General features: G+C 37.0%; 2 protein-coding genes across 2 annotated transcripts in view; one reads left to right on the plus strand and one right to left on the minus strand.

The window, feature by feature from the left end:
• Window positions 1–626: 626 nt before the first annotated feature.
• LOC139821150 (uncharacterized) overlaps window positions 627–27,339 on the minus strand; it is a 128,541-nt gene continuing 101,828 nt past the window's right edge. The window contains exon 4 of the mRNA XM_071791979.1: window positions 627–24,692. Within this exon, the coding sequence (XP_071648080.1) occupies window positions 24,346–24,692 (347 nt within the window). The 3' untranslated portion in view covers window positions 627–24,345. The remainder of the gene's footprint in view (window positions 24,693–27,339) is intronic.
• LOC139820398 (uncharacterized) lies at window positions 9,258–11,330 on the plus strand. The gene has a single exon (XM_071790619.1). The coding sequence runs from the start codon at window positions 9,258–9,260 to the stop codon at window positions 11,328–11,330; it is 2,073 nt and encodes a 690-aa protein (XP_071646720.1).

Below are 27,339 nucleotides of genomic sequence, written 5' to 3' on the forward strand. Positions count from 1 at the left end.
CATAAACAAAATTGTGGGAAAAATCAATTATTTAAAAATTGTAATAAAATTTGTATATTTATTTTAGTTAAAATCAATCAATTGGAACAATTATATATTCAGACATTTTTATAAAACAAGATAAATTAATTGTAATATATACGTATATAGTATATAGGAAAACAATCTGTAGTGTATAATTATATAATACATAGAAAAAAAATATATAATATATATATATTCTTCTATGTATTATAATTATATACACTACAGATTATTTTCCTATAATCCCACAATGATATTACAGGCTATTATTATACTATAATCTCGGCAAGATATTACAGGTTATTTTCCTGTAATATTTTCCTATAATCCGAACATATAGTGCGAAAATATTACAGTATATTACAATACTTCAGTCTATAATTTCGTGTAATACTTTTATATATCTGTAATATAATTTTCTTTAATCCGCTGTAGTTTCTTTCCGTAAGGGTAAAGTAGGAGTAATGCATAAAAGATATAAAGTAGTCAATTATAGCTCAAAAACTATCCATTATTAAGCTTTATATACAGAATATTTTTTATTTATCAGATTATAAACTATAATATACATATGTGAAAATAGTGATTTTGCCAGGATCCAATTTCCATACAATTAGTGCAGTTCCTTTATTTTACTCATTACGTTTATTTATCGACAGCATTAATTCATGATCAATATTACACACAATATGCAATATTACACACACACACACACACACACACACACACACACACACACACACACACACACACACACGCGCACGCACACACGCATACAATCATTTGCTTAATATCAGTCAACGCATGAAGAGCACGACCACTAATACTAACATATATACTTATTAATAAACAATCGTTTAATAATTGTCTGTGATTGGTTAATTTTAAATCGTTATATCAGTTATATCTAAAAAATTATTGCTGAGAATAAAAAATAGCAACTTTCATGATTTAGTTTTTGATAAAACTCCATATTAAGGACAATCTCACCGATGACCCTGACATACATATCAAGGACATGACTCTGAGCAATATTCAAGAAATTTTAAAATCACTCAAAAATTATTAAAGTTATCAACAATCAAATGTAATCATTCTTTCTAATATACGTATAGGACGAGAGACAGTCTACATTTCTCTCCACATGGATTTTTTATTTTATACTAGACACTACAGACGCGCGCTACGCGCGCGCTATTTATCTTTAACATTTTACTATTAACCCTATTATACACAACTACACAACTGTCAAAATATACAATGACAGCTACAAATGAAGTAAGCGCAGCAAGAAAACCAATCGGCATCGCGGAAAAGAGGCAACAATAAACTATCCATGCCTTTTTTAGAAAGGGATTAAAAAATAAAAGAAAGATGAGAGACAGTTAAATTGTAATAAATTAAGTACGATTATTCGGATATCGGATACATAATTACCATAATTTTGAAAAAAGCATCTATTCGTTCACAGTGATCAACATTGACAAAATAAAAATTCAACTGAATTAAAAAGGAGGCTCTTACCTCGATCATAAAACGACAGATCTTTATGAAATTAAATTATGTTGTAAAGTGAACCACAACGAACCGATGCCCAAAACTTTAGCATAGGTGACGATAAAAATTTTAAAAATATCAGTATTGAAATTCGCATTTTTAACACAGGGCATATGGTAAACACTAAAATTTTTACCGGAAGTGATGTATTTTCTTGGCAAGTTTGCGAGCCAGGTAAACAAAAAACTAAGGAATTGTAGTTAAAATAATAATTTTTCTAATGATAAGAAGAAAACTTGGTGACGATGAGTTATAAAAGATATTGTAGTTTTAATATGACGTACGACAGGTTAGGCGAATGATCCGAGTGTCAAAATCGCGCAAATGTTTCAAATGTTGTATTACACGTAAATAAGTAAATAAGTTTCAATTATTTGCCAATCAAACCTTGAAAATCAAAAAGTAAACAATGTTAATTATTCTTTCTAACCTCACTTGCACATGTCTTTTCTCTGCGCTGTATGGTAGCGGCATAATTATTCTCTCGCGCATTGACAACCTTTATTTTCGAGAATTTTCCTTTCATTTTCCCTCTCAGCATTCTCACGTTATATCTTTCTTTTGGCTCCATCTCTTCATCGCATCAATCGCTACAACGCTACACGGCTACACCTCACTTAGCTGCAGACTGCTACAGACGACGTTGTAACACGCGCATGTTATTATTCTGCTCTTTAGCACTGACGCATGACGTAGTCAATTGACTTATTGTATAAATTTTAATATTTACACTAATAGAACATATATCTTACTCTTACACTATGTAAAAATCATTATTTATTTTTTTATTTAATTTTCCGATAATTTTATAACCAATTATTAATGATAATTTTTCGGTTGCTACATTGATTAGAGCAGCCGGGTAAGAGCCTCCTTAAGGGGATCCTGCAGTGACAGACGACCTTCCTTGATGTCGATAATGTCAACCTTTCTAATTTTGTTTTCCCTATATCTGTCTTTGTTTAACAAAATGACATCTGTCCTTGTTTAATTGCTCGCCATCTCTCGCAAGATCCGGCAACTACTGTTGCTGCTCTTCTTGTCATTTTGCATCCGTATTTGCATTACTAAAATAATTTTTCGATAGATCTTTTTTTGTACGCATTGAATCTTACTTCTACTTGCACTATATTATTTCTACATGTTTTCCCAAGGGCAGATGATAAACATTATGTATGTATAAACTGCAGAATTTTTGTTTTAAGCAAATATTGTCGTCAGGTGACAGCTGTATGTGCCCAAATAAGTAATATTTTTAATTTTTTGGTGTTTTTGATATAAAATCGCGTTTGTTATCCTAGATTTTTGTGCGGACTTTAATTCTGTAAAAGATTTTTGCAATTCTATAAAGCCAATTAAAAGATCCATCGAAAAACGATAATGTCGGTAAATCATATGGCTGCAGGATCCGGCCCTTAAGCAAGCAAGAGAATAGTGGAGCTTCTCTTTTTGCATTCTAACCTAACTCAAACCTAATATTAATTTCAAATTAAAAATAGGTTTAGATTAAATTAGAATTTTTTTGAGTAGAAGCAGGGGAAGGACAGAATATATATATATATATATATATATATATATATATATATATATTTATATACAGGGTGTTACACACCCCCATACATACATTTTAATTTACCCACCTCCAAAATTTTTTTATTCTTGATTGTAGAAAAATGCTTCAGACAAAAATTGTTTGGTTTGAAGACGGACACATGATTCTTACGTGAGTCATATCGTAAAAGTCGTTTTCAAGAAATTTTATAGGCGACTAATTTCTTAAGTAGAACTTTATTTTTTTCCTTGAGATAAAAGTTGTTGATCTTGTCGAGACGTTTTTAAAACACAATAAAACACTATAAAACTCTTTTTTGTTAAGAATTTTCTGAGATATTTTAAATTTTGTCATGATGTTTTTAATATAAAATTATATACTATACTTACTATACTATTATATAAAACCCAAATGTTTGTCTTAGAATTTTCCGGGGAATGCCATGATGTGGTTAATTTTTCGTTACCGATCTGTCGGAAGCGAGTTAGTTAGTTTGAACGGCGCGCGCTATTTCGTCCCTAGATTCGGGTCGGTGCGGTGGCGCGATAGAGTAAGCGGTGGCGCAATAGAGTAAGCGGTGGCGACACCGATATAGTGAGCGTAGTTGCAGGCGGCGCTACGCGCGTCTGGTAACAAGGAGAGAGCGCGGGATATTGTCACGAAAAGTAAAGAAACCAGAACGAGCAGAACGCTTTTGGATACCGATACAAACAGTCGATCTAGCCAGCGCGAGTATTACTTGTAATTTCATTTTATAATAAATAGTAGAGATGTGCGAATTAAGGTTTTCTAATTCGAATCGAATTTGCAAAAAAAAATTCGAATCGAATCGAATCAAATTGACAAAAATATCGCCGAATCGAATCGAATCGAATCACCCATATTTCGAATTCGAATCGAATCAACGCGTAGAAATCCTGCAAGCCAGGAATGTGACATAAGCATTCGAAACATCGAATAAGTGAATCAAAATTAACGAAGTCTGAAGTCTCGTAACGACCAACTGTGCAATGTGCAACTTACTTCGTCTGCACCAAGAGTCCAGCAAGATAATCCACAAATCACGACATAGTATTGGTAGGTATAACTATAACTGACAGTACATATTCATTATATTCAAATACTTAATACAAAATGCAAAATGGAGTCTTTATGAGAGCCTATGTAAAATTCCGTTACAACAGCAGAATTGTAGAGAACTAATTGTGATATGTGATCACTTAGCGTCAAATGAGAAATGTATTAGTGAAATGAAAAGCATTTATCCATTTATGCATATATTAAAATTAAAAATTATACTTTATTAAAAGTAACAAATACAGAAAGGCCAAAGCCTTTTAGGGGACAGTGTGTACTACAATATTAAGTCACTGTAACTTAGTAAGACATTTTCACAGCCACAGAATTGAGTCATAGGTTTTAAGTTTACATTCATAATATATTTAATATATAATATATATTCAGTTAAAGAGAAAAATAGCATGAAAAATCACAATGGCAGTAGCTTGAATTATTCGTCAAATCTACACATTACCTAATATTGGCTCAATTGGCTGATAATTTTCAAGGCTCCAACTCAAGAGACGTAAACACTTTGGTAACAGACTAAGAACTAAGACTGCTTAGAGCAGAACAGAGAATGTAAAATATGATAAAACTAACACTACAAACGTTGAATTGAAACATTATGATAATCTCACAGTTTTGTACTGTGTTTTGTACTTTTTGCTAACAAATTAAGATTGTTCATAGAAACATCAAAATAAAAGAAAAAATATATGTATATTGCACAAATGGCACTCAACTGAGGTTTAAATTCTAATGAATAGAATCAATTAAAGTAAAACAAAAGTAACATTTGACATTTATCACAATCAAAAAAATATTTGAGCATTATAAAGTTCTCCAAAAACAAGTAATTAGTAGGAATAGACTAGTGAGTACAGACACTACAGACTAACACAGGGACAGTCTTTCATTACAGGCTATTTTTTAAAGTAACTTTCAGGGATGTTATCATGACAGAAAACAGTTTCTCTCACATGCTGCGAGAGTAGGTTTGTTCTTTTCTGCATAACTACATTGCCTCCAACAGAAAAAAAGGCGCTCGATGCACGATAGAATTAAACGGGTTTTAAACCTTCTTACGCGGTTTTTTTATTCGAATTCGAATTGTAGTGATTCGACGTTATCGAATCTTTCGAATTCGAACTACGTCGATTCGAATTCGAATCGAATCGAATATCGTCAGATTCGATTCGATTCGATTCGAATTCGAATAATTCGCACATCTCTAATAAATAGTGTTATTTTGGAAACGATTCAAGTTCAATTCGTACACCCAACATTGGTCCTTCGAGCCGGATCGCGAGATTCGAGACAACGGTAGTGAATACAGTCCACAAAGAACGACGTTCAAGAAAGTGAGGTTTATTCTAGAAACCATGGCCGAGACAACGAAGCTTCGCAAGCAACGAGGAACGATCAAGGCTAAGTTGACGAGGTTCGAGAGCAAGGTTGAGCAAGTTCAAGAAGATCGAGTGACTCGAGAGGAAATCGAGACATACCTCGCGAGGTTAGACGAGATTCACCGTGATTTCGAGAACGTGCAACGTAAAATCAACGATAGCACGGATGGCGAGCCCACCGAGGAGGACGCAGCGGAAGAAGCGGAATACGAGGAAAGGTATTTCGAAATAAAGATCAAGCTCAAGCGATGGCTATGCGCCGAGAACGCGCGGAAAGTCGAGTCACGTGCGTCCGCGAGCGACGAAGTGCTATCGAACGTGTTACAGCAACAAGGCGAGCTCATAAGACTAATGAGCATACGACATGACGATTCGCAGGCTTCGGTTAGCAACGGTGATGCGATCACAAGATTTTTCGAGGAACAAACGCAGTTTCTTCGTACTATCTCAAACGCGAGTGTCGCAACTAATCCGGAATCGCGAGTTAAGTTACCGGAAGTAAAACTTCCGACGTTCGACGGCCGGACGGAGGAATGGAAGCGTTTCGCGGAGACTTTCCAATCGTTGATACACGCGAACGAGAACATTCCGAACATTCAGAAATTCCAGTATTTGGTTACATTGTTGAGGGGCAATGCAGCCAAGATCATCGAATCCATCGAATTAACCGACGAGAATTACACATGGGATCTGCTGAAACGGCGGTTCGACGATCCTAGAGCGATAAAGAAAAAGCATATTCAGTGCCTTTTCCAGATGCCGAGGGTAAAGAAGGAATCTGCCGCTGCAATTCGAGGCTTGGTGGATTACACATTGAAACATCTGCGAGTGTTGAAGTCATTGAATCTGCCGACAGATGCGTGGAGCGAGCTCATGATACACATGATCGAGTCGAAACTTGATGCGATAACTCTACGTGCCTGGGAGCAGAACGCGAATGCGGTTGATGCAACGTTAACAACTCTAACCGATTTTTTGGAGAAGAGATGCCAGACGTTTGAGAGAATCGAAGCAATGTCAAAGGACAAGGAGGTTACACGACGGGCCGAATCTGACAAGCAGAAGACAAAGGCTCCCGGTCACGAGAAATCCACGGCAGCTTTGGCCAATACTACGGAGGCTGGAAAATGTTACTTGTGTCACGGCAATCACCTCATGTATCGTTGTGAGAAATTTCTAGCGTTATCGGTCGACGATCGGCTCAACGAGATCCGCCGTCGGAAACTCTGCACAGTCTGCACCAATTGCCTGCGCAACGATCATTTCGTAAGAACGTGCAAGATGGGATCGTGCCGGGAGTGTTCGGGGAGACACAACACATTGTGTCATCGTCCGGCAGTAGACAAGGTTCCTCAAGGCGAGAAGAACAAGGACGAGCAGACGATCCTGGCGTCAGACGACAAGGACAAGATGAGCAGCAATGTCGCGGTGCACCACGTGATGAACGGACCAACGAAGAAACACGTGCTCATGGCTACCGTGTTGGTCAACGCAGCCCATCCCAACGGGTCCCACTCGGCCCATATCCGCAGCAGGTCTCCAAGGTAAAGAGCCTCTAGTCGATAGACTAATGTAGGTAAGGGAAGTCGGCAAATTGGATCCGTAACTTCGGAATAAGGATTGGCTCTGAGGAGCGGGGCGTGTCGGGCTTGGTCGAGAAGCAGGTTTGGCTGACGTGCCGGGCCTGAGCGAGGTGAACCGATCGGCGTTCTCGCGCCGGTCCCGGGGATCCGAGCTCGGTCCCGTGCCTTGGCCTCCCGCGGATCTTCCTTGCTGCGAGGCTTTGTTTTAATTAGACAGTCGGATTCCCCTAGTCCGTGCCAGTTCTGAGCTGAGCGTTGAATGGCGGCCGAAGAGGACGACCACGACGGCTCGCGCCGCCACGGAAGCCTCGCAGCAAGGAAGATCCGCGGGAGGCCAAGGCACGGGACCGAGCTCGGATCCCCGGGACCGGCGCGAGAAAGCCGATCGGTTCACCTCGCCCAGGCTCGGCACGTCAGCCAAACCCGCTTCCCGACCAAGCCCGACACGCCCCGCTCCTCAGAGACAATCCTTATTCCGAAGTTACGGATCCAATTTGCCGACTTCCCTTACCTACATTAGTCTATCGACTAGAGGCTCTTTACCTTGGAGACCTGCTGCGGATATGGGTACGAACCGGCGCGACACCTCCACGTGGCCCTCTCCTGGCTCCATGGTGCCATTACGTATCCTTCTAGATAGCGCAAGCGAGGCGCACTTTATCACACATTCGGCGTGTAATAGGCTAGGCGTGAAACGCGACCGAACTTCGGAGATAATTACGGGATTAAGCGGGATCGAGAACGTCGTGAGTCAATGTTGCGAGATTATCATACGGTTGAGATATTCTAACGTTACCGCAAATGTCCGCTGTTTTATCGTGCCGAAAATTACTAAAATGTTACCGTCAGTGGATATAGATTATAAGGAGTTCAAGATTCCGTCAAACATCAAACTTGCGGATCCAGAGTTCCACAAACAAGGTTCGATTGATATGCTCATCGGAGCAAAGTTCTTTTTTGATTGGCTAAAAACGGGAAAAATAGAGCTCGGTAATAATTATCCGGTAGTACAAAACACGAGATTTGGATGGATAGTTGCCGGGACATTTCCACGCACATCAATCGCGTCGCTAACATGCAATCGCGATACAATTACTACGTTAACTTGTTCGTTGGAACATTGCGAAACATTAAACCAAAACCTGAGTAGATTTTGGGAACTCGAGAATTACGACTCTAATGCGACTTCACTGAAATTGGAGGAAGCTCGGGAGAGTGATGAGTTTTTCGATAAGATGACCACACGCACCGAGGGCCGATTTATAGTACGACTGCCGTTTATCGAGGATCCGAAAACGCTAGGCAAATCTAGAGAAACAGCGTATAAACGTTTAATGCATTTAGAGCGGACGAGATATTGCGTGATAGATATGTAAAGTTTATGCGTGACTATATTGCGTCCGGACATATGTCACTGGTAACCGAAGCGAATCAAGACTACGAGCGCCGAATAGTTTATTTGCCGCATCATGGCGTGATCAAAGAGGAGAGCACAAGTACAAAACTCAGCGTTGTATTTGATGCGTCAAGCAAGACAAGTTCTGGGAAATCGCTCAATGATATTCTCCGAGTAGGACATACGAAACAATGTAATTTAATTGTAATTGTCAGTCGATTTCGGTTTTTTTCAGTCGCGATAACAGTAGATATTCGACAAATGTACCGACAAGTGCTCATGCACCCGGACGATCGAGATTGTCAGCGGATATTATGGAGATTCACTTCAGACGAACCGGTTCAAGAATATCGTCTAAATACGGTTACTTTTGGCGAAGCTAGTTCACATTATTTAGCGGTAAATTGTACTTTTAAGGTAGCAGAGGAGGCCAAGCGCAAGTATCCAATGGCAGCGCTTATGTTGCTCGAGCAAACATACATAGACAACACCTTGGGAGGTGCGAACAGCGTCGAGGAAGCCATGTGTTGCAGGAGCAGCTTGTCGAGATATTGCGGTCCGGAGAATTTGAAACCTACAAATGGTGTTCCAGCCGCGCAGAAGCTTTAGAGAAGGTGCCTCCACATTTGAGAGAGGATACTCACAATGTTAATATCGACGCTAACGACACGATAAAGATGCTTGGGATCAAATGGAACCCCAACAATGACCAAATCCAATTCTTTGTGCACGAGATGGAATCAGCCAGGACTAAGCGTGAGATCTTGTCAGCAATCAGAAAATTGTTTGACCCACTCTGTCTCATAGGACCTGTATTAACGTCAGCGAAACTTATTATGCAGAATACTTGGCGAGTTAAATGCAACTGGGACGAACCTCTACCAGATTCGCTAGCGGAGAGGTGGGAGCAGTTTCGAAGAGATCTAAATGCAGCTGAGACACTCAGCATCCCGAGAAGAGTTATTCCAAGTGAAACGACAGCAAAAATATATTTACAAGGATTCTGCGACGCATCCGAGGGGGCGTATGGAGCGTGCATATACGTCCAATTCGTAGATGAAAACGGTATAATTATTTCTAGATTGTTATGCTCCAAGTCGCGAGTGGCACCAATTAAGCCAATGACTATAATCAGAATAGAGCTGTGCGGCGCACGCTTGCTGGCGCGTTTGATGATTGACACTAAAGAGAATCTGAGAGTGCCCATCGACGAGATGTACGCATGGACGGATTCAAAGGCAGTACTATGGATTCGAGGTGACGTAACGCGATGGAAACCTTTTGTGGCAAATAGGGTAAATGATATAGTCGAGTTATTGCCAGCCAAACATTGGAACTACGTTAAGGGGACAGAAAATCCCGCTGATATAATATCACGAGGTGCTACTCTTCGTCAACTCAGGGACTCCGAGCTGTGGTGGTCCGGTCCGAAGTGGTTGCGAGAAGATCTGTCAGCGACGTGCGGAGGTCTTCAAGATTTCGATCCGCCAGAGATCTCTAAAGAAATACGAGTAGAAGAACGAAAGAGTGCAAATGTCTGCGCGATGACTAGTACCAAAGATTCTATAATTCAAGGGTTAATTGACAAATACTCATCATTAACTACGATCGAACGCGTGTTGGCGTACTGTTTGCGCTACATATCTAATTCCCAGAAGAAACCGGGCGAACGAGAGTTGTCAAGATTGCCGGTTTCCGAGTTGCGGATGGCACATTATGGTCTTGTTCGGCACGTGCAAGCTACCAAGTTCGCCGACGAGATCAAGGATATCAGGGAGAATCGTAAATTGAGAGCAAGCAGCAAGATTCTACAGTTACTACCATTCCTGGACGAGAAGGGAGTTCTCAGGGTGGGCGGTCGACTTCAGTATTCGTCATGGCCGTTCAATCGAAGACATCCTATAATTTTACCGTCCGGAGATCGATTCTCAAAATTATTGTTCGCGAGAAAGCATCGTCGATTGTTACACGCTGGTCAGCAACTCTTGTTGTCTTCTATAAAGGAGCGATACTGGCCACTCAGGGGGCGCAATTTGGCGAGGCAAGTTTGCCACGAGTGCATGCGTTGTGCAAGAATCAAGCCACGAAAGATATTCCAAGTAATGGGACCCTTGCCGAGCAATCGAGTACGTCCCAGCCGAGCATTCACAATTACCGGCGTCGATTTCGCCGGCCCCATAACAACGCTTGTCAACAAGGGTCGAGGACGGAAGACGAACAAATCTTACATTGCTCTGTTTGTTTGCTTCGCGACGAAGGCAATTCACTTGGAGGCTACGAGCAAGCTTACAACCGCGGCATTTCTAGCGACACTCCGTCGGTTTATTGGTAGGAGAGGACGTCCACAGAAACTCTACAGCGATAACGCAACGAATTTTGTTGGCACTAATCGAGAGCTGAAGGAAGTATACCAGTTCGCTCAGGCTCAAGCTGAAGGAAGGATTGGTGAGGTGCTGTCCAACGAGAACATCGAATGGAAGTTTATACCCCCCTCTTCGCCACACATGGGCGGACTTTGGAAAGCAGGGGTGAAAGCTTACAAACACCACTTGAAACGAGTTATGGGAAGCGCTCTATTCATTTTCGAGGAGCTTTCAACGATATTGATTCAGATCGAGGCCTGTTTAAATTCGAGGCCATTATCCCCATTATCGTCAGATCCGACTGACCTACAGCCTCTCACACCTGCGCATTTTCTAATGGGAGACACGATGACTGGGCTTCCGGATACAGACGTGACGGATATTTAACTCAATAGATTAGACCGTTGGCAACTAGTACAGCGAGTTCAGCAAGATTTCTGGAAACGGTGGGCGACGGAGTACGTCGCTGATCTGCAAGTTCGAACTAAATGGAAGAGGGAGCAGACAAACCTCAAGATAGGAGATTTAGTAGTTCTTTGCGATGAGAACTTCCTTCCGTTGAAATGGAAACTCGGCCGTGTTATAGAGTTGCACCCGGGTCACGATGGTTTAGTGCGTGTAGTCACGATCCGAACGGAGAATGGACATTTCAAGCGTGCGATAGCTAAGGTGTGCAAATTGCCTGTATCTTCAATTAACGATGAAGAAATTAGCGTGCCTAATTTGGTGGGCGACATGTCGGAAGCGAGTTAGTTAGTTTGAACGGCGCGCGTTATTTCGTCCCTAGATTCGGGTCGGTGCGGTGGCGCGATAGAGTAAGCGGTGGCGACACCGATATAGTGAGCGTAGTTGCAGGCGGCGCTACGCGCGACTGGTAACAAGGAGAAAACGCGGGATATTGTCACGAAAAATAAAGAAACCAGAACGCTTTTGGATACCGATACGAACAGTCGATCTAGCCAGCGCGAGTATTACTTGTAATTTCATTTTATAATAAATAGTGTTATTTTGGAAACGATTCAAGTTCAATTCGTACACCCAACATGATCATTTTGGAAACCGGTTACAAAATTTTTCCAATTTTTCGGGAAATAATTGACCAAATCTTAAAGAATTATATATGAAATTAAGGTAGAAAAAACTAAAGAATGTAATAGAATTAAAAAAATTGCTAATAATAAAGAGGTTTCCAATTTCTATTTTAAAAATGTACGTGATTGCTCCAATTTTCGTAAATTTTGAGATATCAAACTGAATTTTTTTTATAATTTGTATGGATACTTTTATGTTACTGATTTTTTGGAAACTGGTTTCGAAAAAATCGGTTATAAAAAATTATACACATCATGACGTCTGTCTGTCTGACCGCGAACTACTCATTTCTTAATGGACCGAATCTTAAAGAATTATATATGAAACAAGGGTAGAGTTTTCCAGGGTTTGCCATAAAGTGTATAATTTTTTGTTACCGATTTTTTGAAAGCCGGTACCAAAATTTTTCCAATTTTTCGGGAATTAATTGACCGAATCTTAAGAAATTATAGTGATCTGAATTGCCTGGAGATTGGTATTTTCTCTTGACGTTATTCGATGCAGTTGTAAATATCAACGCTTTTAAACAAAGAACACCTAAACAACAAGAAAACAAGGAAGAACTAAAAAATATAATAAAATTAGAAAAATTGTTAATACGATACTATACGAAAAATACATTATTTACCTCAAAGGGGCCTTAAAGGGCGTTTTGGAGGAACGTTCCCAAACCTTTACATGTCGGCGTTTTGAAGGGACGTACCCAACTCTGTACAAATTAAAATCAATTATTACAATTACTTGACGGCCTCACAACAAAATAACATAAATCTTAAGCCTCCAAAATCTTAAACAGAACATTGCCATATATTGCACTCCCTACCCCTTCCATTGCCTCCTCCCCAGTCCCTCCCCTCGGTCCGCTTCGTCCTCGTCATCTTCCGATGCCATCAGAAGTTTATCCTCCAATTTCTTCGCAATGTCTTCTTCTGTCGACTTCCCTTCTTTCTCATTTTCCTCCTCTCTCCTTTCCTTTCTCTTTTCCCTCTCTTTTCCTTCTTTAATTCTTTCCTCCACCGACTTGTCTTCGTCTATTTTTACTTTTATCCTGCTTCCCTCCTTTCTTCTTGCTTCCAATATTCTCCATTTATCCTCCTCACTTCCCAACTTTACCATAAATGTCAGCCATTCCCCTCTCTGTCCTATCATTATCATCTCCTTCACCTCCACCTTCACTCTCAGACCTTCTGTGAAAAATTGCATCACCTTCTTCCAGTTTGCGTTGTTTCCTCCCCATCTATTCTTCTCAACACTGATTATCACGTTCTTCCTTCTCTTCTCTTCCTCGTCTTCTTCATTCTCTTCGTACCACCATTTTTTTCTGCCTACTTTTTCCTCTCTTTCCTCACTCTCTTCTCTCTTCCTTTTACCCGAAACTTGCTCCATTTTATAAATTTTCCTTTTCAAGATCTCCACTTTTTCTCTCAGCTCTTTTATTTCCTTCTTAAGGTTCTTCATCATCCTCCTTGTTCGTCCCTCCATTAGCATCTCTATCGCCTCCATATCAATCTCTACCGTTCCTCTGACTTTCGTCTTTCCGTCCATCTTTCTTTTCTTTTTCTTCTGTGGTATCTGAAACAAGTTATCAAATATCTTATATGCTTATCTCCTCCGCTTATCACCTATGTGCTCTCCTGTATTCTTCTCCTTCTCTAGTTCACCATACCCTTCATCCTTATTGCCAATCTTTACCTTTGCAACTTTTTGCAATCACTTTTCTCGTTATCCTGCTTTCTTTCTTTTATCGTACTCTTTGTTACACAGCTCGCTCTTACTGTCGCCACGTGCGTCTCCTACCTGTTCCCCTTCTTACCTTCGATCCCTTCCATCGATCTCTCGGTCTTGCCACCTGTCCGTCGCAAATGTTGCGGCGACACCGGTCTGTTCTGCCGCCTTTGATCCCTTGGTTTTGCCGTCTGTCCGTCGCACACGTTGCGGTGATACTGGTCTGTTCTGTAGCTTTCTCCTCCGTTGTCACTTCCTTCTTTCCCCAGGTTTCCCTCCTCTCCTCTCCTTCTCCGCGTCTTCTCCCTCTTTATCCCTCTTCGCCTCTTTATTTCTTCCGCCATTCACTCCTCTCCTCTAAAATTCCTTTGTTTTCATTCCATCTCAACTCTTTGTTGTCCACCCACATCTTCTGGTAACCAATTGTCGTTTTCTTTCCTGCCTTTTTTCTTTTTTTGCTCTCCTTCTTATTTTCTTCTGTATCTGTCTTTCCATCTTGGTGAGGTCGTCGTTCAGAAAGCTGTCATATTTTTTCCCTAACTCCCTCCTCGTTCTCATTATTTCCCTTGTGGCCTTCCAGTTCCTGCACTTCAGCATTGTCATTTTATTATCTCCGTATCCTATTTCCTGCACTTCCTCGATGACCACTTCTGTTTTATTTATTTCTCCTATCATCTTCTCGATCTTCTTCCTTTCTGTTTTGTTTCTTCCCGTCGCTTCCTTCACAATTATATTGCTTCTCCTTCTTCTTCTCTCCGCCATTTCCAAATTTTTTTCTATCTCTTTCCATTTCTCCATTACTACTTCTCCCTCCTTTCCCCCCTTTCATTCAAGCCCGTTTTTTCAACCTTTTCCTCCAGACTTTTCAATCCTTTCTCTATCGAGTTTCTTTGCTTTCCCCATTCCTCCTCCCTCCTTTTAAATTCCTCCTTCAACTTTTTTGTTATATTTTGTATCTCCTCTTTATCTTTTTTTCTTTCCTTTTCCTGCTCCTTTATTTTCCTTAGAATTTCTTTCAACATCTCCTCCGCCGTTATGCTCTCTTTCTCTTCTCCACCTTTTTTAATCTTTGCTGGCGGCGGTCTGTTCATTTTCTTTATCTCGTTAAATTTCTCCCGTATATCTTCTTCTAATTTCGCTGTTAATTTCTCCTCGATTTCTCCTCTTTTCTTTCTCTGTATACCAGCTACTAGAGAGCCTGCGCTCCCTCTTCTCATGTCTAGACCCTCCGTTTTCGTTGGCCGGCTCACTATCACTCTTTCCTGTTCTGCCTCCATCTGCCACCTTTGCAGCCCTCTTTCCCCTAGCTCTTGTCCACTATGCGTTAACCAGCTTTTCCTATCCTTTCCAATATCCCTAGCCCGCCTCTTTCACCACCCTGTTCTCCTTCTATATTCCGCATGTTCCCTGTCTGTGGCCGTTCTTCTCACAATGCCTTCCCTCTCTTCACTTCACATACTCTCAGCCCGTCTTACTTTCACTCACGGTTTTAGCACCCTTTTTCTCCTCTATTATGTCCTTTCCCGACTTCCCTCCACTTTCTCGCAAACTCTCGCTCCTCCACTTTCTCCTCCCTCCCGAGCTTCTCCTCCAGACCTCTCCTATGCCCTCCTAATCTGCCACAATTCACTCGCCTAACCCTCACGTGCCACACTGTATTGTCCCGGAACCGGAAGTCTCGAAAAATTGTTAATAATAAAAAAGTTTCCAATTTCTGTTTAAAAAAAATGTACGTGATTGCTCTAATTTCCGCAAATTTTGAGATATCTGTTCAAGCTGATTTTTTTATGGATAATTTTTCGTTACTGATTTTGGGACCGGTTTCCAAAAAATCGGTTATGAAAAATTATACACATCATCGCCATTCCCGAAAAATTTTGAAACCGGTTCCAAAATTTTTCTAATTTTTCGGGGATGGCGACGATGAGTTTAATTTTTTAGTAATGGACGTATTTTTTTAAAACCAATGCTATTTTTTTTTTAGTTTTCTATGCTTTTTCACAAAAGTCTGTATGTGTGTATATATATATTCCACTCGCTAAGGATGATCCGAAAAAAAGGATGTGTAGTGAAGGCCAATTGTTTATATGGGTTTAATTTTTCATTAGTGTACCGATTTTTTGAAAACTGCAGGTGCTAAAATTTTTCTGATTGCGAATTATTCATTCAATTAATGGACCGATTTTCTTAAAAACAGTGCCCAATTTTTTCTAATTTTTCGGGAATGACGAAAATGTGTATAATTTTTAATAACCGATTTTTTGGGAACCGGTTCCAAATTTTGTCTAATTTTTCGGGAATGGCTACGACAAGTTTAATTTTTCAGTAATGAACGTATTTTCTTAAAACCGGTGCTATTTTTTCAGTTTTCTATGCCAATAATAAGTATTAATGGACCGATTTTCTTGAAACCAGTGTCAAAATGTTTTTAATTTTTGGAGGATAAGTTTAATTTTTTATTAATGGATAATTTTTTAGAGGGTGAAGGCGCGCAAAGCGCGAGCGAAAAAAAATAAATAAATTGATATTAGAACAGAAAGGCAGCAAATGTAAAATTAAACCCGGTAGAATTTTTAAACAAAATAGAAAAAAGGAGAAACAGAGAGAAAGAAAATAAACTGAAAGAAAATAAAAAAGAGTCAATAATGACGGGTCAGCGGAGGATGAAAACGCGCGAGGTGCGAGCAAAAATAAAATTTAAAGACTTCAATATAGGGGATCACATTTTTGAAATACAGACAGACAGACAGACAAACAGTCGGGTTTTATATTATAGGTATGATTTGACAATATGCTAATTTGCATCTATAATATTATCTATTACTTATTATTTATTATTTATTAAAAAAGAGTTCGAAGACGTAGGTTAGAGTTTAAGGAGAAAAAATATCAAATTTGGTGCTCCTAATAAATGGGTGAGTTTGGGGAGAGGGGAATAGATTTTGAGCCCGCGCGAGGCGCGGGCGAAAAATCTAATATGAAATATCTCATAAAGTATTAATCCACTTGTCGATGACTTTACCTTGATACTTTTATACGAAAAATAATGAAAGAAATAAAAAAAAACAAAAAAAATTATTTTAAAAAATTCGACTGCATTTTGTAAGCGCATTCAATTATGCAAAATTGCAAATGTAAAAATTAATTTTATTGTTCGCTTTCTTTTATTCTATGTACAAAAGTACAAGGTAAAGTAATCAAAAAGTGAAGTACTATACGAGATATTTCATATTTTATATTTTTATAATATAAAATTTTAAATATTATGATAAAATTTATAATATCTTAGGAAATTTTTAACGAAAGAGAGCTTGATTATAGTGTTTTGAAAACGTCTTGACAAGATGTATAACTTTTATCTAAAAAAAAAATCAAGTTCCATTTAAAAAATTAGTCGGTTTTTAAATTCTTGAAAACAATGCCATCTACGATGTGACTCATGTAAGAATCATGTGCCCTCTTCAAACCAAACAATTGTTATCTGAAGCATTTTTTTCTACAATCAAAAATAAAAATTTTGGGGTGGGTAAATTAAAATGACTCACCCTGTATATACATATAACCTGTATATGCACATAACAAAGAATTTATACTTTTATTTTGTCGACTTCCTTGTTATGATATATTGATTTGCGAATTTTGAAACACCCTGTACATACACATACATACATACATACATACAGAATATCCTAGACTTTGGGTAACAATAGTTAACTAACAATACAATAGTTAACACTCTTGAGATCATTTCGAGGTAAAAATCTTAATATCAAAATGTCAAAAGTGTAATAATTTTTAAATAAAAAAAGTGTTTGAAATTGACTTAAATTGCTTGAAATTTGCGTCGTGCTCAACAGGCACGATATACAGCACTGTAGTAAAGATGTCCTCTCATGTAAATCTTATTCTTAATATAATTTTGCATACTTTTTTGTAGTAATTGCGTCTTAACTTTATCCGTAAACATTTATAGGCTGATTATTAACCCTCAGTTCTAGACCCCGATATTACGTGACATGGGTCTGAGAGACTCTGGCGTCTTCTCCAGCTTGTATCTTTAAGACAAATGCATCAATTTGACGTTTTTTTTTAATCGATACATCTTTTAAAGATCTACAAGACTGTGTAGTGTGTAGGTTAAATTATTCTAAATTAAAAAATGTAAATGTTATTTAAAAAAAAACGTGTTTTTTTGAAAAAGCAAAAAATTTGGTTTTTTTTCAAATTGACGTAGTACTGACTAAAAAAAGATACAAGGGTTTTATAATATATAATTCAAAAAATCAAGAGTTGTACTTTGAGAAGAAATTAGTGTCATAACGATTGGTTCCAAAAAGTATTTTTTTTTTGCAAAGTGAAATTTTATGATTTTGAAGAAAATTGATCAAATATTGTCTCTAAAAAACGTATTTTTTTTATCGTAAAATTTGCGACCTTGGGCATGAAATATAAACATGTAGAAGAATAACAAAATATTTTTTAAAAAGTTTCATATGGCATACTATGGAGAGGTTTTTAAAATTCATGTTTTTTTGTATGAAATCGGTTGAATAATGTAAAAAATGTTGAATAAATGCAATAAAAATGCATGAAAAGATACTTTATTTATTAAAAATACACATAAAAAAAATTATATTACGACGCGCAAGTGCTGCATATTTTTGCGACATGTTCGTTACACATGGGATTGTACCACATTGGCCGTTGACCAAGTGCGAGACCTTGTCTTCATTTCTGTATAATAATAATAATAATAATAATAATGATAATAATGATAATAATGATAATAATGATAATAATGATAATAATGATAATAATGATAATAATGATAATAATGATAATAATGATAATAATGATAATAATGATAATAATGATAATAATGATAATAATGATAATAATGATAATAATGATAATAATGGTAATAATGATAATAATGATAATAATGATAATAATGATAATAATGATAATAATGATAATAATAATAATAATAATAATAATAATAATAATAAATACACTGTTTTTAATAAGATTTACTTATTTACTTGTATTTTGACAAAAAACGTTTTTGTTACAATATTACCTCACCTAGATCTAAGTGACCCCACCCTCCAACTTGTCAGTCTGCCGCGGCTGCTTCGACCGGACTGAGTCTCGCAAGTGGCCTGACAGGCTAGTGCTAGAACTTTTAAACTTCCTTCCCCCGGGTCCGGAATCTCCACCACTGCGCGTTCAAAAAGGGCGCGAGTTTTAAATACGCCTTGGGTCACTTAAGGCCACGTGAGGTAACTGAGGATTAATTAATTAAAGCGTGGAATGTTTTAATAAAAATAATAATAAGATACAAATCATAATTTTGTTGAAAGTATTGACTTTGAAACACAATACATACCGAACTATCAAAGATGTTACATAAAACGTATCAGAAATGAATGACGTCTCTTACATTTTCACTATCGTATGATATATGTATCCAAGCGCTTTTAAACAATTTGATTGGTAAACTTTAAACATTTCTCATTTAAAAATTATTATAATTTAGTGTTGGACTTTTTTTATCTTAAAAAGACTATATAGGAATCTGTCATTAAAGATGTTATACAGAGCTTGTCAAAATGCTACGAAGTTGATAAAAATTTAATATCATATTCTGTATTCTTTTTCAAAGTTCGGGCCCTTTCAAATCGATTCAGATCGACAATTTAAATAAAAAGTTATTAATTTTTGAATATCCGAGTTTTACAAAGAAAAAGTGTAAACATTAAAAAATGCTACCAATATAATAATATTTTACACACAAGTAGATCATCAACAAACAAAAATATAGCAAAATTTGAAACAATTTACAAAAAAATTTTTGGAAAAAAGAATGCAGTAATAGTTATTTACAGTCACTAAAACTACGTTTTTTACATTCTATTAGATTTTCCGTAACTATTTATGTACCTACATTTTTTTGTCTTTGGATCCCTGGAGAATTAATATCGGTGTTTTTAATATTTCCTGTATATTTTTAGTTAAGACAGTGCCTTCAGAACATCTTTACCCCATTGTTACGCTAAATCAAGGATACTCTATATACACATACGCGCGTTTTTTTGCAAGTTAAATAAAAAATTATTATTTATGGACAAATATGGACAAATAGTAGATAATCAGAATCTATATAATATATAATTTTAAAAAACATTTAGGAATGTTTACGATGAAATTTGTTCAACTTTTTTTTATTTTTAGTTTTTTTGCAAAGTGAACAAAAAACGATTATTTATGAACAGATGTGGACAAAGTCTGAACAATTAATGCTATATTATCAGCTATATCAATTTTGTAAACATTTAAGTCATTTTGTAAAAATTTTCATCTTGGGATCCCAACTTCACAAACCTATTAATTTCGATATTTTTATAGACAATAAATGAGCGATTCTTTGGTCCTCTCTTATGTTTCTAGGAAAATAATATGATAATTATTTTAAACTTGACATTAGTAAATACGTTTCTCGTAGTCTCAATATCAACTAATTGTAAACATTTCTCTTTATTATAACTTGTAAATATTAATAAGCTTTTGATTTAATTTATTACAATCGGTTTAGAAAGGAAGTTTAAAAAGAAGTTTCATTATGTTTAGTTCGATTATGACAATAGTCTAATGTTATAATTATTGTAAATGCTATCTATTCCACATGTTTTTATATCAGGATCTTTACGACACCGACTTTCAGAATCGCATTTTTTAATTTAATTTTAAATTGGCATTGTATCAAATATAAAGAAACAAAACCAAACCTTTTTACGATGTTCATTTATAAATAAAGCTACTTTTCCAAGCCATGGGCAATTAAATATGTATAAAAGTGCGCAAATTAGAAACTTGTACATTGCTTCCTCATCATTACAGACCGTTACCATTGCTCCTATTTTATTTCGCTCAGAAAGCTCCTCTTGTGAGGAAGCTTGTATTTTATTTAATGTATAATTTATTAGTATTTATTAGTTTGGCTTTCTCAGGAAGCCTAGAGAAAGTTTTATGAGCGAAATAAAATAGGAGCAATGGTAGCGATCTGTAATGATGAGGAAGCAATGTGCAAGTTTCTAATTTGCACACTTTTTTAATTAACCTTTTTATAAATTGATAGAGGGTCAATTTTGTAGCACAAGGGTTTTACAATTGACGTAATTTTAAATTAATGTTGACTTTGGGAGTTTAGGCTACATGGTCCATACATGAACTTTGCATATGAACCTTTGATCACGTATAAAGCTGGGCCTAATCAACCAAATCTTAAAAAATTTATTATTATATATGAAATAGAGGTAGAAAAAACAACCTTCCTTTAATGATACTCTATATAAGCTTTTTAGGCAAAAATTGGTGACCCCTTCACCGATCCTTGCCAAAATCAATACCACCTTCAATGATAAGGGAGCCCCGGTCTCCCCTACTCTATCCATAAAAAAATAACCTCAATATCTCAAAATTTGCGGAAATTAGAGCAATTACGTAAACTTTTTTAAACATAAATCGGTAACCTCTTTATTATTAGCAATTTTTCTAATTTTTTATATTCTTTAGTTTTTTTACCCCTATTTCATACAGTGTTTCAGGGTTAAATGTCTTGACTTAAAATATGAACTAAGGACCTCAAAACAAGAAAAAATGTTCCTCTGGAGGTATGCCCGTAAACGCTTTGTTTAAGACATATTGACATCTAAACATTTTCATTATAAAATTTTATGAAATTAACCAAGTCTTTTCTTCGTCAGTGAAAAATTAACAAGAGTTGTATATTTTAACCAAACTGACTTTAATGTCGAAGATTCTTACATTACATTAACTCGACGTTTCGACACTATTTTTGTGTCCTTATCAAGAGATTTCTAAAAAGTATAAATAACGAAGTCATTACAAGCACATCGTTACAGAAACAAATATCGCACAAGGAACAATTAAAGTAAAAAGGAAATATTTACCTATCTCATCAAGTTCACGAAATTACTTTAGCCACACGTAACGTTTTTGCAGTTCTCGAAACTTTGTCAAACATTTTAAAAAAGAGTCGCAATCCAGAGAGAGCCGTAATCATAATGCGAACGGAACCGACAGGTGACACGTCGTTCCGAATCGAAAGACAGCGACTGACTAATAAAATAAAAAAATAAAAACATACACATAGAGAGAAATTATTAAGTAGCTCTTATAATTTTATCGTATAGTGGATTGAGATTTTCAGTGTCCTTCTTTAAATTGATCGTGTTCATTTGCTCTTTTTTTTTTATGTAAAACATTTCTGCAATCTCCCTCTTCTTCACATTTTATGAAATTGTTCCTGAAACAGGTCCTGACATTAATTTTTTACAACGAAGAATTATTCAAGCATGTGAAATAATAGCAGCTACTCACAAGTACCGCTCTGCTACGGCTGCCGTCATAGAAAGACGCCAAGCCTGTCACAATGTTCAAAAAAAGCCGTTACTTTGAACAAAATTTATAATTATGTAAAAATTTTCATATTTTCTAGTAATAAAGTAGTTGAAGCACAGTATTAAATTATTTATTATAACCTGATAACAATTTCATAAAATTTTATAATGAAAATGTTTAGATGTCAATATCTCTTAAACAAAGCGTTTACGGGCATACCTCCAGAGGAAATTTTTGTTTGTTTGAGGTTCTAAGTTTATATTTTAAGTTAGGACATTTAACCCTAGAACACTCTATGTAATTCTTTAAGATTTGGTTGATTAGACCTAGCTTTATACGCGATCAAAGGTCCATATACGAGGTTTACGAAAACAAAGCTTCCTCTATGAAGAAGCAATATACATTAATGTTCCTTTGAAAACCCAAAATAGTTTTGACAAGTTGTACACCAGCGTCCGTAGAGTATAAATGTATGCTGTGGTACTCTCGCACTAAGAGAATTTTGTGTTATATTTTACCATTGAATTTACTACAAACTTAGGACAACTTGGCAACTAAGGAATTTTTGAAATATACAAAAAACATTTTACAAACAACGTGATAAAAATTACCAAGCATATTAGTATGTTTTGAAAAATTATTGAAATTTCCTAGATATATTTTAGTAAAATTAATCAAACATATTTTATATTTTAATGTAATAGATATTAATATTTTTTATTGGTAGATATTAATCAGAATAGCTCGTATAAAATTCTTTAGAGTAACATATTGTCCCACAATTATCATGATTTCAAGGTAAATTCTAAGAAAAAATTCTCTCTGTGTGTTGATTACATTATCATATTAATAACATTTTGAATGAGCAAAAATATGTAAACTTTTTGACCACTGAGTTACCTAAACTATTACAAAAAATTTCCATAGTTCAAAGAAATCAGGTGTAGTATCAATGGATATCCAGCTAATGCATTTATAGCCTGTATTAAATAATGTATATATTTCATAGTCTTCGCCTTTATTTGATTTTACGCTACCGCATGGTTTCTGTGTTCTGAGAAGGACTATCAAAGCAGTCATTTATAATAATATTTCTACATATATTATATTATATATATTGTTATATATTTTTTAAAAAATAAAAGATTGTATTAGAACTGCATATGCTAATATTAATCAGGAAACTGTAAGAGAAATCAAGGAATCGATCACTTATCATCTACAAAAATGTATCAAAGGCATTATGTTGAGCATTTGTTAAAATCAATTTTCTTTACCAATCTTTCTAAAATAATTATTTCATTGCCTATGTCTCTGTTCTTATACATTTTTGGATTTGTCATACTCAAAGTCACATAAAAGTAGAATCATACTGTTATAAATCATCACTGGATTGATCTTTATTTCAGCTATTACAACGCGATAATGCTGTCCTATTTAAGAAAATATGGATAACCTTAAAATCTCGAAAAATATGACCTTGAGAACAATTTTTTTGCCTGTCATAATATTTGCCCCTTCAAAACAATATAAACAAATAATACATAATATTTTTTGGACATTCTTTAGTATCATTAAAAACAAGTAAGATATTTAAAATGTTTAAGTTAAGTGGAATATCTTTAACATATACACCTAAATAACTAAATCTAATAAAAACAAATACACGATGTCTGCTACAAACTTTGTTGGCAAAACAAATCAGTATGAACATAACAGAATCCTTCAACAGAATATAATGAAATTGACTGCAGCACTTAGTACACTTCATTTAAATGAATTATGAAGTGACAGATTCTGCTCGGTTTCTGCTGGAAATCTACTATCAGATTACGTCAATAGACTTTGCTGGCACAACATAAGATTAATGAACGCTGTTGATACTACAATCTATCACAATATTCTGTTTGAATTTGTTGGCGAACTACTAGCATATTGCTAGTCTTTTGCTTACAAAATATTTATATGTATGTACCATACGCACGCACATACACACGTACTACATACGTCGTGTACCATAGAAAACTTACAATGCACTGTTATGAAACGCGTACATAACGATAAATGTCACACTAATTTTTTCTACTTTTTCTCGACTTTTCTTTATTGCAGCGTGTAACAATGATAATAATAATTTGCACATAGGACGCTGTAATTAATATCACACACTATCAGGGCTGCTGGTCTCTTGGTCGCAGTCTGGCTCGAGTTCTTCTGCCTCACCCTCGTCACTTTCGCTTGATGGACTTGGCTGTTCCAGTTGATATTGATTAAAGCTGTGCCTTGATGCGTGATTTTGGTGCTGATGATATAGCAGGTCATGATGATGGTAGCAATGGCCCCGATCATCAACCACTCGCTGCGGCGATAACTCGTTGATCGGAATGTTATGCGATCGTCGGCGCAGTCTACGATGACAGATCAGACAGAACATCAGGATCACCAAGATACTGCCGACCGCATAGGCTATCGGCATTGTGTAGCTGTCTGCCGGTATTGCCGCGACACCTGCAATTCGCATTATGATATGCATCCGCATATACAAATGATTTTATAGGATATTTTTTTTAAAAACGGTCCAATACTTTAATAATATATAGTATTTAAAGGGATCCTATAGTGGCAGTAATTGAGATTATATTGCCGGTACGTTGATAGCGACAGGTGTGCGTGCGATAGGGAGAAAGATTGTGGCGAAAGTACGGTCTGGAGAGAGCTGGAGAGGACGAGAGCAGCAGAGCAAGGAGGTGTGGAGGTGCGAGAAGGCGGAGGCGATAAGGTTAAGAAGGGGTGGAGACAATAAAAAGGAGAAAAAATAAGGAAAGTGACGGGAGAGAGGTGACCGTTACGGCATAGACGTGAGGTAATATAGAGGGACGATAAAACGGAAGGCAGTGACGCGCAAGCGAGCATAGGCTAGTTCGGATATAGAAGGGATAACTGCTAAAAGTGCTTTCAGCCATAGGATAGATAACGAGTAGGAGGGATAGGCAAAGGTAAAAGCGGCGGATGGAGACAGAGAAGGAAATGGAAATAGAGAGTAAACAGCAGGGAGATAAAGGAAAGAGGAAAGAAGGCGAAGGTGAGAAGAAAGCAAGAGGCAGGCCTACAAAGGCGGAGGAGCTTGCCAAACAAAGAGGAAGAACGGACAGCCTAGGATCGGTCAAAGATCTCATCCAGAAAAGAAAAAGAAAAGAGATAGAGGAAGAAGCGGCTAGAGCAGAGAAAAAAATTCTTGAAAAATTTAACGAAGCAAGAAGGGTCAACAGATCACCGCCAGCTAAGATTAAAAAAGAAGAAGGGGGTAAAGGAAACATGGCGGCAGAAGATCTGTTAAAGCAGATATTAAGGAAAATGGAGGGACAAGAGAAGGAAAGGAAAAAAGATAAAGAGAAAATAAAAAACAAAGTTAAGGGATTAAAGGAGGAATTAAAGAGGAGCGAGGAAATATGGGAGAAACAAAGAGAAGCGCTAGAAGAAAGGGTAAAAAAGCTAGAAGAGAAGATAGATGTGAAGGACGCAGAAGAGAATGAAGGCAGGGAGTTGATAGGGAAAATGAAGGAGATAGAAAGAAGTATGGAGATGACGGAGAGAAGAAGGAGGAGAAACAACATAATCGTGAAAGAAGAGAAAATGGGAAACGACAAGGAAAGGAAAGAGAAATTCGAAAAGCTGATGGAAGAATTAAACAAAACAAAAGGGATCACTGAAGAAATACAAGAAATAGGATATGGAGACAATAAAATGAGGTTGCTGAGATGCAAAAACTGGGAATCCAAAAAAGACATTATGAAGTTTTCTGGATGATGATCTCACCAAAGAGGAAAGACAGATACAGACAGAGATAAGAAAGATAGCAAGGGAGAAGAGAGAGAAAGGAAAAAGAATCACGATTGGTTACCAAAAAATATGGGAGGACAACAAGGAATGGAGATGGAACGAGAGTAAAGGAAGGTTAGAGGAGAGGAATTACTTTCATAGGGCATAAAGAAAAGAAAGAGGACAAAGAAATGGAAAGCACAAGAAACAAGAGAAGGAAGGAGGAGACACAGGAGGGGAGACAGGAAGGGGGAAAGAAAATAGAAGAAAGACTGAACACTACAGATGATGTCAGGGAGGACGGAGAAAGTATAAAGGAGGAGGGAGAGAAAGTCACTTGAGGATATGATAGAGAGGAGGAGGAGGAAAATAAAGAGGGAGAGGAAGGAGAAAACAGGAGGGGGGAGGAGACGTGGAAGGTGGTCTTCTGGAACGTAGCAGGTATAACAAATAAAGATAAGGACTTCTGGGAAGGGATAAAGGAGTGGGATGTAATTGTTATGATGGAGACATGGATGGATGAGAAAGGATGAGAGAAGGTGAAAGAAAAGTTACCAAAAGAATTTAGATGGAGAGTACAGATAGCGAACAGGAGGAATAGGAAAGGTAGAGCGTGCAGAGGCATGTTAGTAGGAATAAGGAGTGGGTTAGAAGAGATAAAGGAAGGAAGAAGGAGGGAAGAGGAAGAAGGAAAAATAGAAGTTAAGATAAGAATAGGAGAAGAAATCTGGAAAATAATAGAAGTATATATAAACAAAGATATAGATAAGAAGGCTTGAAGAAGTGCACGGAGGAGAGAAAAATAGGAGTAAGGACCATAATAGGTGGAGATTTTAATGCGAGAACGAGAGAGGAGGGAGGATGGGAGGAGGAAGTCGAGGAAAAAGGGAAAGAGAGAGGGAGAAAATCTAAAGACAAGAAGGTGAATAAGGATGGCAGGACACTACTAGAATTTATCGAGGAAAGAGGATGGATGATCTTAATTGGAGGTACGAAAGAAGATGAGGAAGTAGAATGCACATACACAGGAGGAAAAGGTGAAACAGTTATAGACTACATTATAGGAGATGAGGATATCAGAGGAAAAGTGGAAAGACTAGAAGTAGGAGAAAGGGTAGACTCAGACCATCACCCTTTAATGCTATGAATAAGAGGTAGCGCAAGGAGAAAGTAGAGAAGGAAAGAGGTGGAAAGGATAAAAAGAAGAGGAACGAAGAAGGAAAAACGCAATTCAGTGAGAGGTTAGGGAAGATAGGAGGAAATAGAGAGTTGCAGGATGAGATAAAGGAAGGAACGTCGAAGATAAGAAGAGTATTAGAGGAGAACGAAAAAGAAA

The sequence above is a fragment of the Temnothorax longispinosus genome, chromosome 10 (assembly GCF_030848805.1).
Source record: "Temnothorax longispinosus isolate EJ_2023e chromosome 10, Tlon_JGU_v1, whole genome shotgun sequence".
Lineage (NCBI taxonomy): Eukaryota > Metazoa > Arthropoda > Insecta > Hymenoptera > Formicidae > Temnothorax > Temnothorax longispinosus.